Source organism: Motacilla alba, chromosome 4, assembly GCF_015832195.1.
Source record: "Motacilla alba alba isolate MOTALB_02 chromosome 4, Motacilla_alba_V1.0_pri, whole genome shotgun sequence".
Lineage (NCBI taxonomy): Eukaryota > Metazoa > Chordata > Aves > Passeriformes > Motacillidae > Motacilla > Motacilla alba.
In genome coordinates, this window is record NC_052019.1 from 214,842 (window position 1) to 236,551 (window position 21,710).

Genomic DNA, 21,710 nt, shown 5'->3' on the forward strand with positions numbered 1-21,710 from the left:
GAGTGTTCAAAGCCAGGTTGGAGAGGGCTTGGAGCAATCTGGGACAGTAGCCCCACCCACGGCAGGGGGTGGAACAAGATGGTCTTTAAGGTTCCTTTCAACCTAAACCGTTCTGGGATTTTACGATAAGACCACAAGGCAGTTTTAACATGTACAGTTGCCTCACATACCTCCACAGGCAGCAAACAATCATCTTGAGTGAATACATTTTGGTCTGGGCATGACTGTGTTTGGATTCAGACTTCACCGGTGCTGAGGAAGTGAAACACTCAGAAGTGAAGGAAAGAAGAGCTTTGAGGAAAATGGAAGGGCCTTCAACAGAAGAGACAGGGTGCAAGGTGCTGAGGATTTGGGTATGTGGGCAGAAGTTGTAATGGGTGTAAATAGCAGGTTGGGTGAGGAGTAGAAAAAAAGGCGATGCTGGGTTACGAGATAATTGGAAAGAGTTGATTCCAGGCCCTTGGCTAGGGAGTTATTTCTGAAGTTCAGGACTCCTGTGAGCTCATCTCAGCAGCAGATAAAAAGCTTGTACAATGCAGCATTATGCTTATGGTTTCATGTGATTTTTGATCTCTGATATCACCATGACTTGATCCATTGTGATAAACATACCATTGAACCAGCCTCCTAGGGCAGATTCACTGTTTACATGCCTGTGATACCCAGCTCAGCCATGACTCAGCCATCAGCAATGATGTTCTGACCTTATTAATACCAATGTAAATCTTCTTACTGCAGACATAATTTCACCCCAGAGGCCAATTCATTAATTAGCATATCCGGCTATCCTGTCATTGCGCATATTATGGGTAGTAACCTGGCTTATATACAGAGCAAATATGTGCTGAGTAAATATGGATTCAACTACACACATAATGACAACAGATGGGGCCATAAATGTTTGGCAGCAAGAGTGAACAGAGGTGAGTGTAACTCCTCATACTTCAGTGCTGGTGGTACTTGCTTGTTGTGCTTGCTTGTTTATAGTTGTCTAAAATTAATGTTCATGGAAATGGTTGTTGAATTGGTTGTTTATTTCACATACTGCATTAAGTTGTGTGACTCATAGAATATCATGGATAGAGTAGCCTGAGTGGGAAAGGATCCACAAGGATCATCAAGTACAACTCCTGGCTCTGCACAGGACACGCCACAAACCCCACTCTGTGCCTGAGAGCATTGTCCAAATGCTTCTGGAGCTTGCCAGCCCTGGGCCTCCACAAACCCTGGGGAGCCTGTTCAGTATCTGACCACCCTCTGGGGGAAGAATCTTTTCCTAATATTCACCTAAACCTTCCATGACACAGCTTCAGCCATTCCCTTTGGTCCTGTCCATGGTCACCAGAGAGCCAGGTCACCAGGTCACATCAGTCACTGAGGTGTTGCTCTGATGACGTTATGTTTTTAGCTGTGATACACAGGCCTTTCCATCCCTCAAAGCGATCCCCTCCCTATGTGTAGTTTGCAAAACCACCATTGTCCTGCTGTGCCCGTTGCCAGGAAAGGGTGTTTTAATCATTCTAGTATATCTATGATGAAATATTTTTGTCTTTTGAAATAAAAATAGGCAAGTCAGAACTCTGGGCTAACCTAACTCCTCTCCTTCCAAACAATATTTCATGTCAGCAAGTTGCCTGTAAATAATTTTAAAAAACCCCAAACAAAACAAAACAAACAAAAAAAACCCAAACCAAAAACAAAACAAGAAACCAAACCAAACCAACAACAACAACAACAACAACAAACCAGAAACATTTTTGAACAATTTTTGCATGTTAAAATAAAACAGATTTAAGTTAATATAACAATAATTGTTTCCTGCAGCTAGTGTTTGATACAGACAGTGACAGGGAGGACATCACTAACAAGGTTAGGAAAGGGTTTCTTCTCTTGTGCAACAATCACAGATGTTACTCTTCTCCCAAGTATTTGAGATTTGCCACAGGCAGCTGATGAACGCTCTATTAGGTGGGCTGTTGCTTTATTGTCAGAACTCTCTCTTCCTGTTCTCATTTACTGGGTGACCCTTCTTAACACTTTTTTAAAGTGATTTAAAGTTTGCTTGATGAAAAACAACGATCAACCACTGCACAAATCTAACAATTCCAGCTATCTGGTAGAAAACCTTTTGATTCTCCAAATGCAAAAACCTTTTGCCCAGGTTGCCCAGGAAAGTTGTGGCTGCCCTGTCCCTGGAAGCGTTCAAGACTAGCTTGGACAGGCCTTGGAGGAATCTGATCTATGGGGTGGTGTCCCTGCCCATGGCAAGGGGCTGGAATGAGACGAGCTTTGAGATCCCTTCCAACACAAACCATTTTGTGATTCTGTGATTCTATGACTGTTAAGGAACTACTGTGGGGAAAAGGGTGGGGAGAGATCCAAGGATAGATGGCATCTTGTGCTTTATCCATCTAGCTGGACAAAAACCCACATAAACTGTTGAGCACAGAAGCAGTTCGCTAAATCTGACACCAGTGAAGAGAAATTCAACTGATAATCTAGGATGGGAACAATTTCTCCAAGTTTATTTAGACCCTTACCCAATGTTTTTACTTTCTGTCTTTTGTGCAACAGAAAGCTATGTTTGGCAAGAAAGGAGGGAGCAGATGTTGTGAAAATATAAATACTGTTATCCCTGATAACTGCAAGTGAACACAAACAGATGTAAGGAGATACAAAGTAGAGGATGGGGGTAAGACTTGACAGCAGATGCCAACCCCAGCCCTGAGCTGGCTATATCTGGATAATCCATGCAGTGTTTTGGAGCCATACCAGCAACACTTCCACTGGTTGGAACCTTTTGGCATCACTTGGTGGGAGCAACTTGTGCTGGCAGCACCTGTGTGACTGTGCTGGGTTTGGGTTACCAGGCTGATCCGGGGGTGGCTCCTGTGAGGAGGTGCTGGAGCTTCCCTCCATGTCTGATGGAGCTGTGGAGAGTGTGGGGGTGCAGAGAGATCCACGTGCAGCTCATGAACACCCCATGGCAGAGCATGAGGATGCCCAAAGGAGGCTGTGCTCCCATGGGAAGTCCACACTGGAGGAGGGGCAGAGTGTGAGATAATCCAACCCCTGAGGAGGAAGGTGCGCAGTGACAACGTGTGATGGACACAGCCCCATTCCCTGTCCCCCTGCACCTCTTGGAAGGAGAAGGGAGAGAAACATGAGGAAAATTGAGCCTGGGAAGGAAGGAGGCATAGAGGGAAAAGTGATTTAGGATTGGAGTTTATTTCTTGTTGCCCTGCTCTAACTGGATTGGTAATAAATTAAATTGATTTCTTCCATCTCTTTTGCCCATGACAGTAACTGGTGACTGATCTCTCCCTGCCCTTATCCCAACTATGAGCCTTTCATCATATTTTCTTCCCCTGCCCAGCTGAGGAGGGGAGTGAGAGCAGTTTTAGGAGGCACCTGGTGTCCAGCCAGGGTCACCCCACCACAGTGACAATTCAGAGAGCAGTGTCATGCACTGCCTGTATCCTGAGCTGGCTGACTCTCAGAGCCAGACTGGCTTTTCTGGCAGCACTTTGGGAAATGACTGGGTATCTGAATCCACAGATTCAGGGCATGCTGGCAGTTGTCTGTGTCCCAGCAATATAGATGTATGTAGAAATAGCCTCTATGTGCCTCCATTTCTGTATAGCTTACAAGGGATTTGCAACCTATTTCTCAACACTCACACCTTTCTGGTTTGGGTTGCCTTTGAATACCAGGTCAGCCCAGCCCAGCAGTTTTAAACTAAACCCAAGAGTTCATCCTCCTTCTTGAGGCCTAAGGCAGAAAAGGCAGCATCTCTGAGCAATGGTTTTGCTAGAGATAATTGACTGACAAGAAAAACCCAACTACTCTTTAGAATGTTTTCTTTCCTATCTGCTCAACACCCTTTGTTATCCCAGTAACTCACAGAGAAATCACTAAGGCTCCCACTGAGAACCTCCCTCAGAAAGGTAAATAACATTTGAATTTCTAAACACAAATGAACTGTTTAAATATGGTGAGCTGCCTATTTCCACCCAGTCTGCTGTGTGTCTTTGCATTGCTGCACTTAAACTCTAGTCACCCTTTTGGAGGGAAAAATGTGAATGGTATCTTTTCCCCTTTTTTTTTTTTCTTTCAATAATAAATTCTGTCAGCTGTTGACATCTTTCTTCACTCAAAACAATTTGTGTAAGTCCAGACACAATAATACTGCTGGAGACAGACCAAAGGTAACAGTTACCCAAGAACTCCAAACACTGTCAGGTTTCTCATGTCTTTTTCACTCTTAAAAAATGAAAGGTTTGAAATTTTCATCCTTCCTGCTGCAAAGGATATCCTTGCTGTGTGTCCAACTGAGTTTGCTGCTTTGCACATTCAGAAGAGAATGACTTTTAATTTCTTTATTCCTCCTTGTTCAGGCCTTTGCTGTTACAAATTATGGCCCAGAAATCCTTGGAGATCACTAGCTTGTTTTCCCAGGTAGGAGGGTATCCTGTTTTTCAGATCCTCTTTTTTTACAACTAGAATCATAAAATCACAGAGTGGTTTGAGTTGGAAGGGATCTTAAATCTCATCTCATCCCACCCTGCCATGGCAGGGACACTCCCACTGTCCCAGGTGCTCCAGCCCCAGTGTCCAGCCTGGCCTGGGGCACTGCCAGGGACCCAGGGGCAGCCACAGCTGCTCTGGGCACCTGTGCCAGGGCCTCACACCTCACAGAGAACAAATTCTTTCCATTTTGTTTCCTAGGTTGCTCAGAGCCCCATTCAGCCTCGCCTCGAACACCTCCTTTTCCCTCCCCTTCGCCTCGAGGTCCCCCTGTGCCTCAGGCCCACGCTCACAGTGTGGGGTGGGGGGGGCTGGGGGGCATTCCCGACCTAGACGGGACACAACCCCACCTCTAAGGGGACCTTTTTGGGTTATGGTGGGATACGGTGACACCCCAGGATGCTGGTGGGACAGACGCCCAGCCAATCCGTGTCCATCGTCCATGTGGAGCCCAGCGTGGGCTGCTCCATGGCAGGGCAGTGCCCGTGCCCCGTGTGGCACTGCTGGGGCACCTCCAGTGCTGGGGCAGCCCCAAGCCCCCAGTTCAGGATGGACACTAAGGGGCTGGAACATGCCCAGGGAAAGGAACAGAGTCGAGGAAGGCTCTGCAGCACCAAGAGCGGCTGAGGGGGCTCATCCTGGGGAAAAGGAGGCTCAGGGGGGCCCTTGTGGCTCTGCACAGCTCCTGCCAGGAGGAGACAGCCGGGGGGTCGGGCTCTGCTCCAGGGAACAGGGACAGGAGCAGAGGGAACAGCCTCAGGCTGGGCCAGGGGAGGTTCAGCTTGGACACCAGGAGGAATTTCTTCCTGGAAAGGGTGGTCAGGCTTGGAAGGGGCTGCCCGGGGAGGTGGTGGAGCCTGCATCATCCCTGGAGGTGTCCAGGGAATGCCTGGATGCAGCACTCGGTGCTCTGGGCTGTTGGACAAGGTGGGGGTGTCACAGGTTGGACTGGGTGATCCTGGAGGGCTTTTCCTGCCCCAGTGATTCTGATTCTGTTACTCCCATTACTCCTTTCACTGGGGCAGTGCTCGTGTTGTATCTGTGCCAGCTGCTGCTTTCTCACCTGTAATATTTAACTAATGGGGAGCAGTAAAGGGGCTTTAATTTTACAGCTCAGTTTTAAATCGACTAATTTCCTGGGAAATGCCATTTCATGGTTTGGAAATGCACATGGTTTGCCATGTGCTTTAAACTCTGCTTGTTAACCTTGCTGAGATGAGAAACTCACCCCTACGTGAACAGCCCTGCAGCTGAAGCACGGCTTCCACTCTTTCTACACTGGAGAGTGTAATTAGTGGAGCGATCCTGTCACCGTGATTCCCCGGCCCGCCCCTCCCCGCCGCCATGGCCGCGGCGTGACGTCACTGGCCCCGCCCTCCCAGTTCCCCCCCCCACTCGCGGCCACCGTAGCGGGATCGGCGGAGGCCCCGCGGCGGCCGATGGTCCGCGTTGTGCCGCCGCCCCCCGCCCGCCCCGCTCCGACCCGGCAGCGGCCGCAGATGGCGCGGCGGGGACCGGGCAGGCGGGGCGGGAGGTTACCGGCACCGCCGCCGCCACCGCTGCTGGCGCTGCTGCTGCTGTTGGTGCTGGGCCCCGCCGCCGCCGCCGCCGGCGAGGAGGTGGCGGTCTCCAAGGAATGCGACAAGCCGTGCGCCAACGGCGGGCGGTGCCAGCCGGGCACCGGGCAGTGCGAGTGCCAGCCTGGCTGGGTGGGCGACCAGTGCCAGCACTGCGGGGGGCGCTTCAGGTGAGCCCCCGCGGGGCGGGGGGCGGGGACGCGTGGGCTCCGTGTGGACGGGGGTGAGGGACTGCTTCGGAGGTGCGGGGCTGGTTTGGAGGTGCGGGGCTGGTTCGGGGTTGGTTCGGGGCTGGTTTGGAGGTGCGGGGCTGGTTCACGAGTGAGGGGTTAGGTTTGGGGTACGGGGGTGAAAGGCTGGTTCAAGGGTGAGGGGCTGGTTTGGGTGGGGAGTGGGTTTGGGCCGTGGGGGTCGGGCTGGTTTGGGGTATGGAAGGGAGCGTGTGGCAGCCACATCAGGGATGGGCGTGAGGGATAGGGCAGGGGAGAAAGGAGACGACACAGCAGTGGCTCGGTGGCCCGGGTCAGGTTGCCCAAAGGAGCACTTGAGCGCAATAAGAGGTGGGTACGAGAAGCAGGTTTGGACACTCAAACGCGGTGGGAGGCTGAAGAGGGTCCAGGGGTGAGTGAGGGCAGTAGGGTCGTGGTGAAGAGGAAGGGCCGGGTGACAGTAAAGGTAAGGGGCGGGACCAGCTGAGGTGAAAGGTGAGCGGTAGATGGAAGTGACACTAAAGGTGAGCGGCGGGTCAAGGGAATGGTGAGGGACACTCAGGTGATGATAAAGGCGAGGGACAGGTCCAGGTGATGGTAAGGCTGCAGGTGTTAGGGCAGGATAGGAGTGTGTTGAGGGGACAATAGGGGCTGGGTCTCTAGGCAGTGAGGGGTGTGAGCGTGGGGCTCTTTCAGGAGGATGTGGGTGTAAAGGGGTAGGCAGGAGCGATGCAGGGGGAGAAGTGGGTGTGCGGAAACAGGCTTGAGGGGTGATGGCAGCCTGGGTGTGATGGGGTTACAGTGTGGAAGGCTTAGTCTGAATGTCCCCAGAGGAGGTTAGTGGTTGAGCTTCCTGGGGGAGCTCTCAGAGCAATGGCATGTGGATGTTTAGTGCCCCAGTTGGTGAGTACAGGATGTTTGTTATGCAGAGATGCACCTCTCAGTGGGCTGGATTTTTGGTGTTGGTTGGCTGGGGTTGCACAGGTGTAACTGGCGATCAGTTGTGATTTTAAGGGGCTGTGTAGGAGCAGGGATGTGGTTGTAGGGCACTGGATCAGTGGGGGTCTGGGTGTGATGGATTGCAGAGCCAGGAAAATGTTGGCTTTAAGTTTTAGTAGGTCCAGACAGAAAGTAAAGCTGGAGGGGAGTGGGTAGGGGGATATTTTTTTGGCAGCAGGGTTAGGTTTGGAACTTATAAATGGAAGTGTAAGGATGGTGGATGAATGGGGGTGGTTTTGTGTGTGGATGTGGCTGGAGCTGGAATCCGATGGAAGCGGTGAGGAGCAGGTGGACAGAGGAGGACAGCGTGGGTGTGGAGCCAGTTCCTGGGCGGGGAGAAGGACTAATGTGTGGACAGGACTACATCACACTTAGAACAGGTTGGAGGAGAAGGGCGTGCAAGTGGGCGTTGGGGCTGTGTGGAGACTCTGGAGGTGTTTGGAGGGGGGTTAAGGAAGCTCCTCTTGGCAGATCAGCAGGTGCTGATTTTGTTTAAAGGTTATTTCAGGAGAGGTATGTGCAGGGGAGAGAAGCAGTATCCTTATGGGAGTAGCTGGCTTTTGGGAGGCTCATCATCTGGAGCTGTAATGCTGCTGGCTCTTGGGGACAGACAGTGGGAATAGCAGCCTGGTGGCGAAAAAGCTCCTGGGCTTGTGGGGAGACAAGACTGGGCAGTGGGAGGGGATTGAACAGGACAGAGGGTATTGGGAGAGTCCTGCTGGTTCAGAGTAATTTTTTTTTTTTGAGGAAAAAAAGGCTAAAGGATGGCTCTGGGCAGGGGGATGGAATTCCCTAGCTCTGCACTGGTCCAGGCCATGTGCCAACAACTGTGTGTGGGAATGAGGGGTGTCTGCACAGGACAGTGATTTTTGGGCTGTATGCTGATGGAAAGTGCGTTTCTGCAGTGCTGGGGCCAGTTCTTTTAGTGTTGAGTTACTCGGTTGGGTTGTGCGTCTGAGGTGTATCCCACTGGATGAGAAAATGGAAATCTTCATGGGAATAGGCTGAGGATGCTCCCTGGCTTCTGTATTACGACAAGAATTTCTGTAAGATGGTTACCTGCCTTGGATTCGTCAGCTGTGGCAGTGAGAAAGCCAGTGTGTGTTTCTGCATGCATTAGGTGAATTCCCTGGCAGGGCTGCTTCCTGGAAAAGAAAGAAATGAGAAAAGGGTGATTATCCTAGGCAGTGACTGCTTTCTTGAGGAGCTACTGAAAGTACCAAGCACCCTTCGATGATGTTCCTTATGGATTTGGTAGGAGGGTAGCTGTCTATATAACCTGAACTCATAGAAGAAAAATACTTAAATTTTTCTTATTCATATTTATTGACTGTGTGATGAGTGTGTGTTGCAAGCAGTTTGAAAGAGGTTTTGCATAGAAATAGATTCCAGGCTAGGCAAGCCCTGGAAGTCCAGACCTGCCTTTTTAATGTCTTTTTGCCATGCCACTGTCATGATAAGCATTTTCTTTTAGCTGGGAGAGCACTTTAAGGAATAGCCTCATACGTGTTACTTTCTTGGAGAAACTTAGGATATTTGTGGTTTTAAGGGGACTGGATTTGAGAGGTTTCTTTTCCGAATGGTAATGCCAAGTAAAAAAAGAATTGGTATATATTCACTGCTAATAGAACCTGAATTTTTTATCCTCTTACCTGTTTTGATAAAACTTCTTTTTTTTCTTTCTCACATATAATTCTAGTCTAAAATTTTGCCTGAAAATATAATACATGTTTTTCTCTGTAGATGGTTTGTCTGTTTATTAGTTTATTAAGGAGTTTGAATTTCTAGTAATGTTTTTAAACTTGGAGCTCTGAGAAATGCAAACAAGCAGTGTTCATAGTTTTGCAGTCATGTATCTTCTTTCACGTGCCTTGAGTTTGCTCTGTCTCCTGTCAGAATTGGCTCTGCAGGAGGTTTTTGTTTGGTTCACAGTTGTCAAGAGTTTGGCTTTAAAGGATTTAATGTGTTATTAGATGCTGTAGGTACAAATGGGAAGTAGAAGAGCAGGTGAAAATTATTTTGTAGGTGCAGTGTATTCTATGTGCTTATCTGCTGGACTGAGAGATGTAGTTAAATTTGGCATGTTAATCATCCTATCTTATCTAGATGTATATGATGACTGTATTTGTGGCCTTGACTGTTTTCATTTACATTGTAAAGATACACATTGGGCTTCACTAACCTACTAATCTCTCGCATCTTCTTGTGTTCACAGTGAAGGATGAACATTGTAGCATCGAGTTGCAGTCTTCTAATATTCCATTTCCCTTTTTCTCTGGGAAAGCTTTTTTTAAGACTGCAGTTTAGATGTACGAGCACACACACCAGATCAGTGGTGCTTTTTAGAGGTGGAAGGCTGATTTAGGAAGAACTTCAGGTGACTTTTTTTTAAAATGTGGAACCAGCCACTTTAGTTGTTCAGAGATAGACATCTTGATGTTAATAGAAGCTGAAACAGAAAACACAATGTGCCTGATGTGCTTGTGTCTTCTATTTCAGTACAAACCTCCAGAGGGCTCTGGGCTGGCTGGAGGCTGCTGTGGGCTTAGAGCTGCCATGACATGGGCAGGAGAGGAGCTGCTGCTGGAGGGATGAGAAATTCCCTAGTCACAGAGCTGCAGCAGCATCCTGAGATAACATTTGGAACAGTGGAAGCTTGGGAGCTCCAAACTTGAGAGTGAAATTGGCAGCATTGATTATTGTACAGTCAAAAAGATGCTGCACACTTTGTTAACAGGCTCTTCAAAGCACTGTCTGCAGCTCAGTGACACTACCTCTCATCCTGCCTAAACTGAGTTGTCAGCCAGCTACCTAATTAGCAGAGAGAATTAAGGGTGAAAAAGCCCTCTAAGATCATCCAGTCCAGCCGCCCCCCAGCACTGCCAAGACCACCACTGACCATATCCACATGTTTTTAAACACTTCCAGGGATAGGACCTTGGCCACTTTCCTGGGCACTCTGTTCCAGTGCCTGACCAACCTTTCCATGAAGGCATTTTCCCCAGTATCCAGTCTAACCCCTGCACCACAAGTGCAACTTGAGGCCGTTTCCTCTTGGTCCTGTCTCTTGTTCCCTGGGAGTAGAGCCCAACTCCTCCTGGCTGCACCCTTCTGTCCGGGAGTTTTAGGGGGTGAATGAGAATGAGCTCTTCTCATTCTAACCCTGAGTTTTTCCAGGCTGAGCCCTCCCAGCTCCCCCAGCCACTCCTCACCAGACGACGCAGGTAAAGCACAGAGCAAGAAATGACCTCTGGTTCACTTACATTTATTGTCCTGAGATTGTAAAGGGTTGGATTAACAAATTCAGGATAATGATTGACTTCTTGAACAGTTAGTGTATGTGGATTGTGTGTGTGGGCTCACTGATGGGCAGTTTGATGTTCGATGGTAGCTGAAAATAATATTTTGACTGTATAATGAAATACCGAATTATTCCAGGAATACGGATTTTGTGTGTAAAGGCACTAGTGCTCCTTTCATGGTAATACTCTTTTTGTGCTGGGAGATGGCAAATGCTAAGCAGGACTTAACCATGCAACCTGATAGTTGGGGAGTGAAAAACAGATTAGAGTGTATCCTTTAAACTCCCTTTTTAGTAAAATAATGGGAGCAGTTACATGTTGCTGATTAAATGTTATGAAGGCCTTGGTAGTAATAGAGTGTGCTTGGCCAAAGAATATTACAGTGAAGAGGAATTATATCTCTAGGTTTGTGTAAATCACTACCTGAGAGAGTTGTGAGCTGGAAAAGAACTATCACAGTTCTCTTTGTTAAATAAATAGGAACTTTTGGTCAAAAGCTTAAATACAAACTGTTGTCTTTAAGAAGCTACCTGAGGCAGTTTGTAGATTTAGGAAGGTCAGGAAGATGCTTAATAGATCCAAGGATGTTGGCAATTTGAATCAAATCAGTTTAAGTGCTCAAATTAGATCTGGGGCCTGCACTTGTGCCTGATCCCCATTCTGTTCCTCCCTTTTCATTAGGATATGATTGTGCTTTAAAATGATTTTCTCTTCCATGCTGCTTAATGAAAGACTTGCTCAAACACTACACTGGTAAAAAAGAATAAGCTATTCAAGTAGGAAATACTTGAACATCATCAATTTTAATGAATACACTGAGAAAAAAAAGAACAATTATATGTTTTTATTTATTTCTTGGAGGTATGTGTGGATATCCTTATGAATGCATATCTATATTTCTGTCTATCCATTCATGTATATAATATATTAATATTATCTATTTTGTGGCTTGGAGCAACCTGGTCTAGTGGAAGATGGGACTAGTGGAAGGTGAAGGAGGTCTTCAAGGTCCTTGCCCACCCAGACCATTCCATGATTCTTTTAAAATGATCTGTTCATTAAGAAACTCATGGGTAATATTTAATCTGAATTCTCTGGTATTGCTCCTCTCACTGTTTTATTGGGCAATCTGATATTTTACTTGGGCTGTTTTATGACCAAAAGTTCACCTGTGAAATAATTCAGTATTTTTGAAATATCTGAGTTGTTCTGCAGTTTTTGCTGTGCACTAAATGAGCAGCATAAATATTTGACTTGCGGGAGGTTTTGTTAATGTTTGCAATAAGCTCACTGCTTATTTTCAGTCTGCTTTGTAGTAAGGAAGCAGTAGTGGAAAATTCAGAGCAGTCAGGCAAAACAGCTCATGCTGGATCCTCCCCATCATCTCTGCCTCGCACACATCCAGTGCCTTGCCTGTTGCAGCTTTAGTTGTTGGAATTACTGAACACTCCGTGTGTGTGAGAGAGAAGTCCTGTCCTGTTCCCGTCTTCCTGCTGAGCATGTCTGAGCAGGAGACCTCCTGGAACACAGCAGATGAAGGATAACATTCCTGTGCCTGCCAAATCCAGGAACATATCACTGACTTGGACTTACAAACGCCTCCTTATCTGCACCGGTCACCATTTGTCTCATTTCTCTGTTTCTGTAAGTATCAGGGAATACCTGCCTGAGTCCCTTAGCAGTTGTCTGACACTGCTCTAGATTTTTCCAGTATCTCAGTCTCAGTTGTTCCTTTCGTTTTGGTTGTAAAATAATCACAGAATGGTTTGAGTTGGAAGGAACCTTAAAGCTCTTCTCATTCTAACATACGTAACTTACATTGAAATATCAAAATTGCTGAGATTAGCACTGTTTTCACAGAAAATAGTTGCTTTCTTGAATTTAAAAAAATTTAAAATCTAGGACCAGTGATCTTTTTATCCCACGTCTTAGTAAATTTAAATCATATTTGAAATGTATGTGATGGATTTGACTTTCCTGGCTTGCTCCTCTGAAGCTTTTGTGAGCAATCAAATTTCAAACCCTGAGCTTCCTGCACCTAACATGTTTATGAAATCCATGTTGAAAATCCTATATTTAGGTAATGCTGCTGCTGATCAAGCTGTTGTCTTACAGTATTAATTTAGGATACCCTTAGGTCCTCTTTTCTTGAACGGTTTCCTTGAAGAATTTTTTTCAGATTTGAAGTTCTAATCACAGTGCTTAGAATGACCTTCTTGACCAGACAGAGCTTTGCTTTATTTTCCCTGCACTCAAAATACTCCCTGCAAGTAGAAGCTTTTAAATCACATCTTCTAAAGCATAGTGAAAAAACAGAGTAAAAAACAGGCTGAAGATGGGGTTGAGAATGATGTGATTTTGTAAGCAAAGTAGTTTTGGGGGAGCAGGGAGTTGCTCCAAACTGGAATTCACCGTAAGTAGGACCATGGCAGGTTTTTGCCAGTGCTTTGTTCTTGCACAGCCACATGCTCACATCTGCCTATTAAACCACTGCAGCATCTTGGAAGCTGGGCTGGAATATTTGGTGATCAATTTACAGCAGTGAACAGAGATGATAATTTGCTTTTGTGCATGATTTTGAATGAAATACTCATTTAGTCACCGAAACACTGGAGCAGTAATGATGTTTGCTTTTTGTTTCCTGCTTTTGTTCACTTGCTTTGTTTATGGCTGATCCTATGGCAGAAGTTCCTTTAGATCTACTTGAGACTGTCACTTTTCCTCCTTTTGCTTAAAATAAATATTAATTTGATGGAGAGGCAGGTTGCTTGCAGGGTTTTGGTGGATGTGTGCTGCATACAGATGATTCCAGGCATGGTTTGGGCTTGATTGGGAAATGCTTGGGATATTCAGAACGTAAGGGCTCTGTCCTTTATTGCAGAGTTGTGACATCATTAGGGTTGTTAAGAGCCCTTAATTGCACACAGAACAAGCTTTATGTAGCAATCTGATAACCTAAATTTGGGACACTGGCATAGTGGGGGATTTGGAGAATAATTGAAAGAAAATGGACTCCATTTTAGGCTGATAATAAGTGTCTTAGTGCATCTTGCATGATAAAGAAGAATTTAAATATTTTACTGATGAACTGAGCAATATTCCTGCTAAAGAGGGGCAGCTGATCAAAAACAGATTGTGAGAAGTACTTCTTGGACACCCCAGGATCTGGAAAATATTCCTGGTCCTAGTTGTGGCTTCATTTGCTAAAACAAGTTTCTTGCAGTATCACCAGATTCAGAATTTTCAGTTCCCTGAAAATGCAGAAGTGGAATTAAGCTGGTTTAAGGGACACCATGCTGACAGAGGTGGTCTGGGCATTCCAGCCAAGGGTTTTCCAGTGTGTAAACTACCTTTTATTCCCTGCTGTGTCTGCTGGGCTCACAGCTGCAGAAGTGAAAGCACTGTTGTACACAAACTTAGCTCGGGTGTGCTCAGTGCATGTTGCAAAAATTTAAATGGGAGGTTGTTGCTTTGTGAAGGTACAGGGTGTTACACATCATCTTTGGGGTGAAAATTATCCATAATGACCTTTACCATGGGACAGAGCTGCTCAGTTTTATGCATGATGTACAAATAGAGCTGTGAAAATCCCAGATTTTCTATTATTTGCCTTTAGCCTCTGTTTCCTGATTCTCAGAATCCTTCTTTTTTTTCTTTGCTAGTTTCTATAAGCTGAAAGAAAAAAAAATAAGGAAAGTTGTGCTAGGAAAACACTCTTTGGAAGACTTTCTTATTAGTGTTTGTATTGCTTGAAAATTTAATATCTGTCTCCAAGGTGGTGCTTGTCTACTGAAAGGATAAGAAGCTTGGCACAGATAAATTAGCATTTTTTTGTAAACTCCTTTTATAAAATCAAATACAGCAAGTGAGAGGTATTTTTCCATTCTGAAAATTTAGGTTGGGTTTAATATTTTTTCACGGCAAAGGAAAGAAATGTCTTCCATTACTTTGTGATTAAAAGCTATGTAGTTTTCAGTCATTGCAATGAAAAAAAATTATTCCTGCAGTGCATTAGCTGTGTATTGACTGCCTTTAGTGTTTGTTGGTTGGTTGGTTGGGTTTGTTTTTTTTAATTTGTTTGGTTTTGTTTTTGTTTTTTGGTGGTTTTGTTTTGTTTTGTGGGTTTCTTTGTTTTTTTGTTTTTTTGGTTTTTTTTCCCCTCACTTTCTTTGTGTTTGTGTCATTATCTCTTTCCTGCCACAGTTTAGTAATTTTCCGCATGTTGGTGTCATGTCACTGCTCCCAGATATTTTGAATGCAATTGCACTATCTAGGGAAAATCTATGATTCAGGTTTACCCTGAGCACAGCTTTTGCATTTTATTGCTTGTTACGATCAAGAATGTGCTTGAGTTCCTCTAAAATAAGCTTTTCAGGGTGGTTTTGTGAAGGTTTTTTACAGCAAGGTGCAACATGTTTCCTGCCAGAGTTGTGCACCTGTCTGCTTAATGATTAATTTACCAGTCAATCTCTCATTAATCCAGAGTGGAGAGTGTCACTTGAATTTTACAGTGATTTCAGAGTTTAGATCTCTAGTGTCTGCTTGCTACATACTTTGATCTTGTGTGAAATCATCAAAGGTGATGCTGCAAAGATTTCCAGCCTTTGCAAGACCTGAGTTGCAGAGTAGTGTGGAACTGATATGCTGACTGGGCAGGCCAGTGCTACAAGAAAAAACAAACAAACAACCCAGGGAAAACTCCAGCATTGTGTCCTATTAAGAATTTTAGTGCTACTAGAAAGAAGTATACTACTGTATCCAAATTGTGAGCATAGATTGAAGTTGCTGGCTTGCTGGAAGCGAAGTATTGAATTCCAAATAATACAGTGAGAAATAATTAGTTTTGAGGTCGCTGGTGATTTTAATTTTAATTTTTTTCATGGGGAGATCAGGAACAGGCAGAATTGTAGGGTGAGTTGCTTTTAGTTTTGTTGAAAAAGTTAAAATGTATTGTTCAAGATACACTCTGTTTGCATCTGCATTTTTGTATAGTTGCTGCCTCCTTGTTTGACAGTGTGTCAGCGCTCTTTAGTTAAGGGATTGATTTATTACACTGAAACACATAACAGGCAGCTCTGTAAATTTGGGTCAGTTGGTGTCTTTCTCACAAGCACAGGCTGCAGTGACTCTTTAAAGTTACTGGTTTTCATTTTGGGAATAGTAATGGGTGTTTAAGTATGCCCTCATTCAACTTCTGGAGGATGAATAATTTTGAGGAGGTGTTGATGTGGTTCAAAGTCAAAACCAGGATTTGACTTCCTGCCTATGCACACTTTTCCTGAAACATCCATACAAATATTATAGGAATTTTAAATTTTCTTGTGGATACTGTGATAGTTTATTAACTTGTTTTATCTGAGTTTATGTGATGAGCCCAAAGAAAACTCTAGAGCTACTGCAAGCATGTTAAACCAGTAATTTGTGGATCATTTTCAGCTTTTCTCAGTGCCTGAACTGATGAGAATTTCTGGGACAGCAGGCAAATGTCAGTACCAGCAGAATTCCCTTATGTGAATGGTACAATAACAATTTCTATGTGACTTTGATGTTTGAATGTGAGAGGATGGGGATTTGGATTTCTGGCAGAAACAGGAATGTGTGGTCTGACTGGAAAAGCTGAAATGACTTTATAGCCTCTAACTTTACTGTTCCCTTGAGAATAGATGATCACAGACTTCAGGAATCAATACAGTTCATCATCTAATCCCCTTGGTTCAGTTTCCCTATCAATTAATTAGGACAAATTATTTATATGGTCTAAAGATGTTCTGATGATGACTATTTACATGGGAATTTTGAGGTTTGGAAGCACATTTTAATGACAGTTTGGCATGGCAACTGGTATTCAGTTGTCTATTCTGAGAATACTGCCCTGCAGAAGAAATGTGGTTAATGTTACTATAAATATGCCTAAATCATCTTCACTGAGGCTGACAATAAAGGATATTGTGTGTTAAAAGTGATGGAGTTTAAATGTGATATTAATTTCTCTATTCAGCACTTACGGGAATTTGTCATGTGATATGGAAAGACAAGAAATCACAATGTGGAAATTGTGTTATCAGATCAAAGCTGGTTGAGACATCAGAGAGGCTTCTGTGCCTGAGCTTTGCTTGCTTGCAATGCAAGATGTGTGTGCATTAGCTAGGACATGGTGCTGGACATCCTTTTCTGTATTCCCACTGTCTAAATCCCACTGATTTTCCAGTATCCCAAGGCATGTAGGATTGAAGCATGAGTGCAGACATGAAGGTATGGTGACTCACACTATGTAGTTGTAGACCTGGGCTCCTCAAGCAGTGCTCTGTGGTGAGACGGGTTCTACATGAGTTTCACCAGTGCCAGTGAGATTGGCTGGGCTGGAGGTTCTCCCAGGGAACATGGAGGGAGTGCTTTCCCTTTTTCTTGCAGCTTGATGTAACTTCGTATGTCTGTTCTACTCTTTGCCAAGGGCAGAGGCACCTTCCACTGTCCCAAGTTGTTCCAAGCCCCATCCAACCTGGCCTTGGAAATTTCCAGGGATGGGGCAGCCACAGCTGCTCTGGGCACCCTGTGCCAGGGTCTTACACCCTCATAGGGAAGAATTTCTCCCCAATATCCCATCTAAACCTGCCTGCAGTCAGTGGGACAGCGTTCTCCCTTGTACTGTCATTCCATGTCCTTGTCCAAAGTATCTGTCCAGCTCTCTTGGAGCTGTTTTAGGTACTGCAAGATGCTGGAATTCCTTCCCAGAGCTTTCTCTAGGCTGAACAAACCCCAGCTCTCTCAGCCTGTGTCCATAGGGTTCCTTGCTTTTTACCTGTGGATTTGAAGAAGAAATTCTGTAGGAGACAGTCATGTGTGTGTCTATTGATTTTTGTTTGCACTTAAATTTTTCATACATTTCATATTGATTTAAAGCTATAAATTTGCAGAAGCCCGAGTCCTTCATGGCTAGGCTTTGTGGGGCTCTCTGGGCATCAAGGCTGTCTTGCATTTCTGTAGTAAGTTCAATAAATAATAAATCAACTTCTATCATTCACTGAAGGAGATCTTTCTGTTCAGGTTTAGGGAGATTAACAGGATTCTATAGACACAACTGAAATTGATGTTTCCTTAGTGTCTTGTAACACACTGAAAATATGAAAGTAGGTGAATGAAGGCCACTACCCATCAATGCTGGAGGAGATAAACCACTATGGATGACCTCTGTGGTAACTGTCATATCTGAAGAAGAAAAAGCACCTATTTTGAGGTTGAAAGCATTGTGGTTAGTTTTTTAATTCTCCTAACTTAAACATGTGATGATAACAGTTAAAAGGTGCCATGCCTGATGGCCAAAGTGAGTGTTGGAAGCCCTTTGACAGGCTGGGCTGTTGATCTGCTGAGGATTAATGGCAGGTCAGGACTGTGACTTGGCACGAGATGCTTTTCCTTTAATCTCCAATTAAATTAAAAAAGCGACAGATAGTTATGATTTTAATGGGGTAAAATATATACACACACACACATATTTTTCCCTTTCTCATAACTGACTCACATTTCAGCAGAGGTTCTCCTCTAATGACTTCAAGTCCTTTTATAAGCTTTTTTTTAATAAGTTGTACATGCTCATTATTAGGTCTTTAAAAACAAACTCAGGAAAAATTTGGCCCTAGTGAGTTGTGTGTCGCTGTAACTTCTGCGAGGAGTGAAAATAGTAGGAATGGTAAGTTTTGAAGCTTTCTTTTGGCAACTACTTCTGTACATAGTATGCATAAAATAATATGTAATGTAGGTAAAGTTCTGTGATTTCTGAGATGTGGAGTCAAAGTAATTATTGTGCATATCACTTATGTTCCATAATATATGGTATTCTATTTAAGTAATGGAGCTAAGGAGAAAAGAGAACAGGTCAGCAAGGTAAAATAGTTGTACAGAGTAGTTTTGATATATGTAATATATCAAATATATGTAAGATGAAGTATGTTATGTATCATCTCATCCTAATCTTGGTAGCAAAGGTCCTACTGATAATACAGTAAAATACCTTAAAACATATTTGGCGCTGAATTCCTGGACACATAGAGTAAACCGAACCCAAACTTTTCATGTGTGGGATTTTGAAATTAAACCCTGCTTAGGATCTAAAAATGTAAATAAAATGTTGTTATGAGCTGCCTTTTGAGGAACCCTATCCATAGACTGCACAGGACATGTTTGTTCTAAATGGGCACTGAAGTAAAGGTAGATGGCTGCAATATGCCACCTGCAGTCTTATTCCGGGGCATCTTCAGAAATATTTCCTGCAGGAGAGAAGGGGAGACTGAGGTCAGAGCTCACTGGGAACTGCAGTTCCTCCTGAGGGGCAGCTCTGGTCTCTGCTCTCTGTGACCAGGGACAGGACCCAAGAGAATGGCTGGAGCTGTGTTAGGGCAGGTTTAGGTGGAGATCAGGGAGAGGCTCTTCCCCCAGAGGGTGGTCAGACACTGCCCAGGCTCCCCATGGTCCCAGGGCTGCCAGAGCTCCAGGAGCGTTTGGGCAATGTGCTCAGGCACAGGGTGGGATTGTTGGGGTGTCCTGTGCAGAGCCAGGAGTTGGACTCAGTGATCCTTGTCAGTCCCTTCAAATTCAGGATATTGTGTGGTTCCATGTGGAAATAAAGCCAAACCCAGTACTGCAGTCTTCCCTGCTGTCCTTGCTTCCCGGTGATATCCGTAGCAAACTAGTGGCGGCAAACTGCAACAAGATTGAAAGTGGGGAAGGGAAATTGCTGTGCATCACTTGGTCTGATTTGGGGTTTTTTTGTGGGTTTTGTTTTTTTCCACAGTCAGTTGTTTTCTGTGTTTTCACTGAAGTTTCAGTTCAGAAGGGTTATAGCACACTTCCCTCTCCAAGTGCACTAAAACAGGATGGAATTACAGGACTGATTTATGAAGTGGATAACAGCTGTGATGCTGAATTGATTGGTACAAGGAGATGCTTTGCCCTGCAGACAGGCTGGGTGCTATCAGACTGATGCCATCAGAGTCTTACCTGCCAACCTGAACCACACCACACTTTTGGAGAATGGAGAGTCATTTCCCAAGCTGGCTGTTAAACTGCAGAGCCCATCCCGAGCCCTGGAGGGGAGAACAGGGGACGTGTCTTTACATGTTGTGTTACTTACATGCACCGAGGGAGTTTGTAGGACTAATAGTCATAACATTTGCATTGTGCTGCCCCTAAAATAGTCCATGTTGTACTTTGTCCCGATTATTTGTATACTGATGGCATTCACATTCACTGGTTCAAATGAGATTTTCTTCCTTTTTCATTGCTACTCTTTTAATCTTAGTGCTTTGATTAGATTTTCAGAAGGTTTATTGTATCCTCTATATCATTAATTCACTTTTAAAACCTTTACCTCATCTAATTATAGTTGAATTTTGCCCTTGAGCAGGTGTATGGATTATCTTTTAAAAACAGTTTTAAAAGTAGGGTGAAGAAGGTGAAGAGCTAGTCATAGAAAGTAACATTCGTTGAGTCTTTGTTTTGTGCAGCAGTGATTTAAAAAAATGAAGGGAAAGATGATCTGCTATCTTTAGACTTACCAATCTGACCTTGAGATCAAATTTAGGAATGTGTGAAAGAATAATAATACACAGACAGAAATTGCTAGGTTGATTTGCCGTTTCTAAGTGATACTGTGTAAAATACAATAGATACGTGTTTTGGATGTGTTATAAGCATCATTTAGGATGAAGGCACCTGTAAGAGATAAATAACTTCAATCTGGGCTTTGGAAGCCTCTTTGATTCCATGGCACCACCCAGAGCAGGACTGCACTGTATGACCTATGAAGAACTTTTCACCTGTGTGTGGTAGTCAGGAAATCTGGAGAGTTTTATCTTCCATTCTGCCATTTCTATTGACATAGAATTAATCAGGCTCCTTCTCGTAATACAGGTATGGAAGGGGAGCAGTTGGTGAGGTGGTCAAAAGAGGGGCCAAGGGAGGGGATTCTGCCCTGCTCAGGTCAGACCTCACCTGCAGAGCTGCCTCCAGCTCTGGACCCCCAGCACAGGAAAGATCTGGAGCTTTTGGAGCGAGTCCAGAGGAGGCACCAAGACGATCAGAGGGATGGAGCAGCTCTGCTGTGAGGAAAGGCTGAGAGAATTGGGATTGTTCTGTCTGGAGAAGACAAGGCTCAAGGATGACCTAATTGTGGCCTTCTAGTAACTGGAAGGAGCTGACAAGAAAGGTGTAAGGAGCCTCTGGACAAGGACTTGGAGAGACAGAACGAGGGGGCATGGCTTCAGAGACAAATGTTGATTTAGATTAGATATAAGGAAGAGGCTTTTTATGATAAGGGTGGTGAGGTGGCACAGGTTGCCTAGAGAAGCTGTGGCTGCCCAATCTCTGGAAGTGTCCAAGATCAGGTTGGATGGAGCTTGGAGCACCCTGGGCTAGTGGAAGGTGTCCTGCCCATGGTGGGGGTTTGGAGTTACATGGGCTTTAAATTCCCTTCCAACCCAAACCATTTCTTGATTCTCTTGTGAGAGATAAAATAATGTTTTGCTTCAGCCATAAGAATGTATACTTTATGTCATGTAGACAAAGATGTAGCTAGCACCTGACTCAGCTGCCATGTTTATATTAATAAATAGTTTTGCTTCGATGACTTTGTTCTCTTTCAACTTTATTGGTGAGTGAGTATTTCTCACAATTTGGGGAATTGTCTGGGAGACTTGATCTCTGACTGTGGAGCATGACAGTGGGAATAGGGGAGGGCAGACCCTGCTGACTCTAACAGCCCCTGACATGGAGTATCTTCTTATGAAATGTTGTTTGGATTACTTTATCTGGGAAGGGAGGAAAGGCTGCCAGTTCCTGAAACGAATGACCTGTAGCTCAAAAATTGTTTGCAGGCGATAATGCTTTCTTTTGCAGATGTTAGAAGAAAGGGGTTGTTGTTGCCCCAAACATCAGCCCTGGACATTTACATACATCAGGTAAAACTGGGAGATTGGATGTTGGTAAAATCTTGGAAACTTGACACTGACATGGGAAGATCCCTTTCCAATACGGTTGATAATTGAGACTGCAGTGCACACTACAGAGAGATGGTGGGCACGTGCAACCTGAATTAAAGGACC

At 44.7% G+C, this 21,710-nt stretch overlaps 1 protein-coding gene across 1 annotated transcript in view; it reads left to right on the forward strand.

Moving 5' to 3' along the window:
• Positions 1-5,919: 5,919 nt before the first annotated feature.
• Positions 5,920-21,710, forward strand: part of ATRN (attractin) — a 149,181-nt gene continuing 133,390 nt past the window's right edge. The window contains exon 1 of the mRNA XM_038134564.1: positions 5,920-6,274. Coding sequence (XP_037990492.1) covers positions 5,967-6,274 — 308 coding nt within the window. The 5' untranslated portion in view covers positions 5,920-5,966. The remainder of the gene's footprint in view (positions 6,275-21,710) is intronic.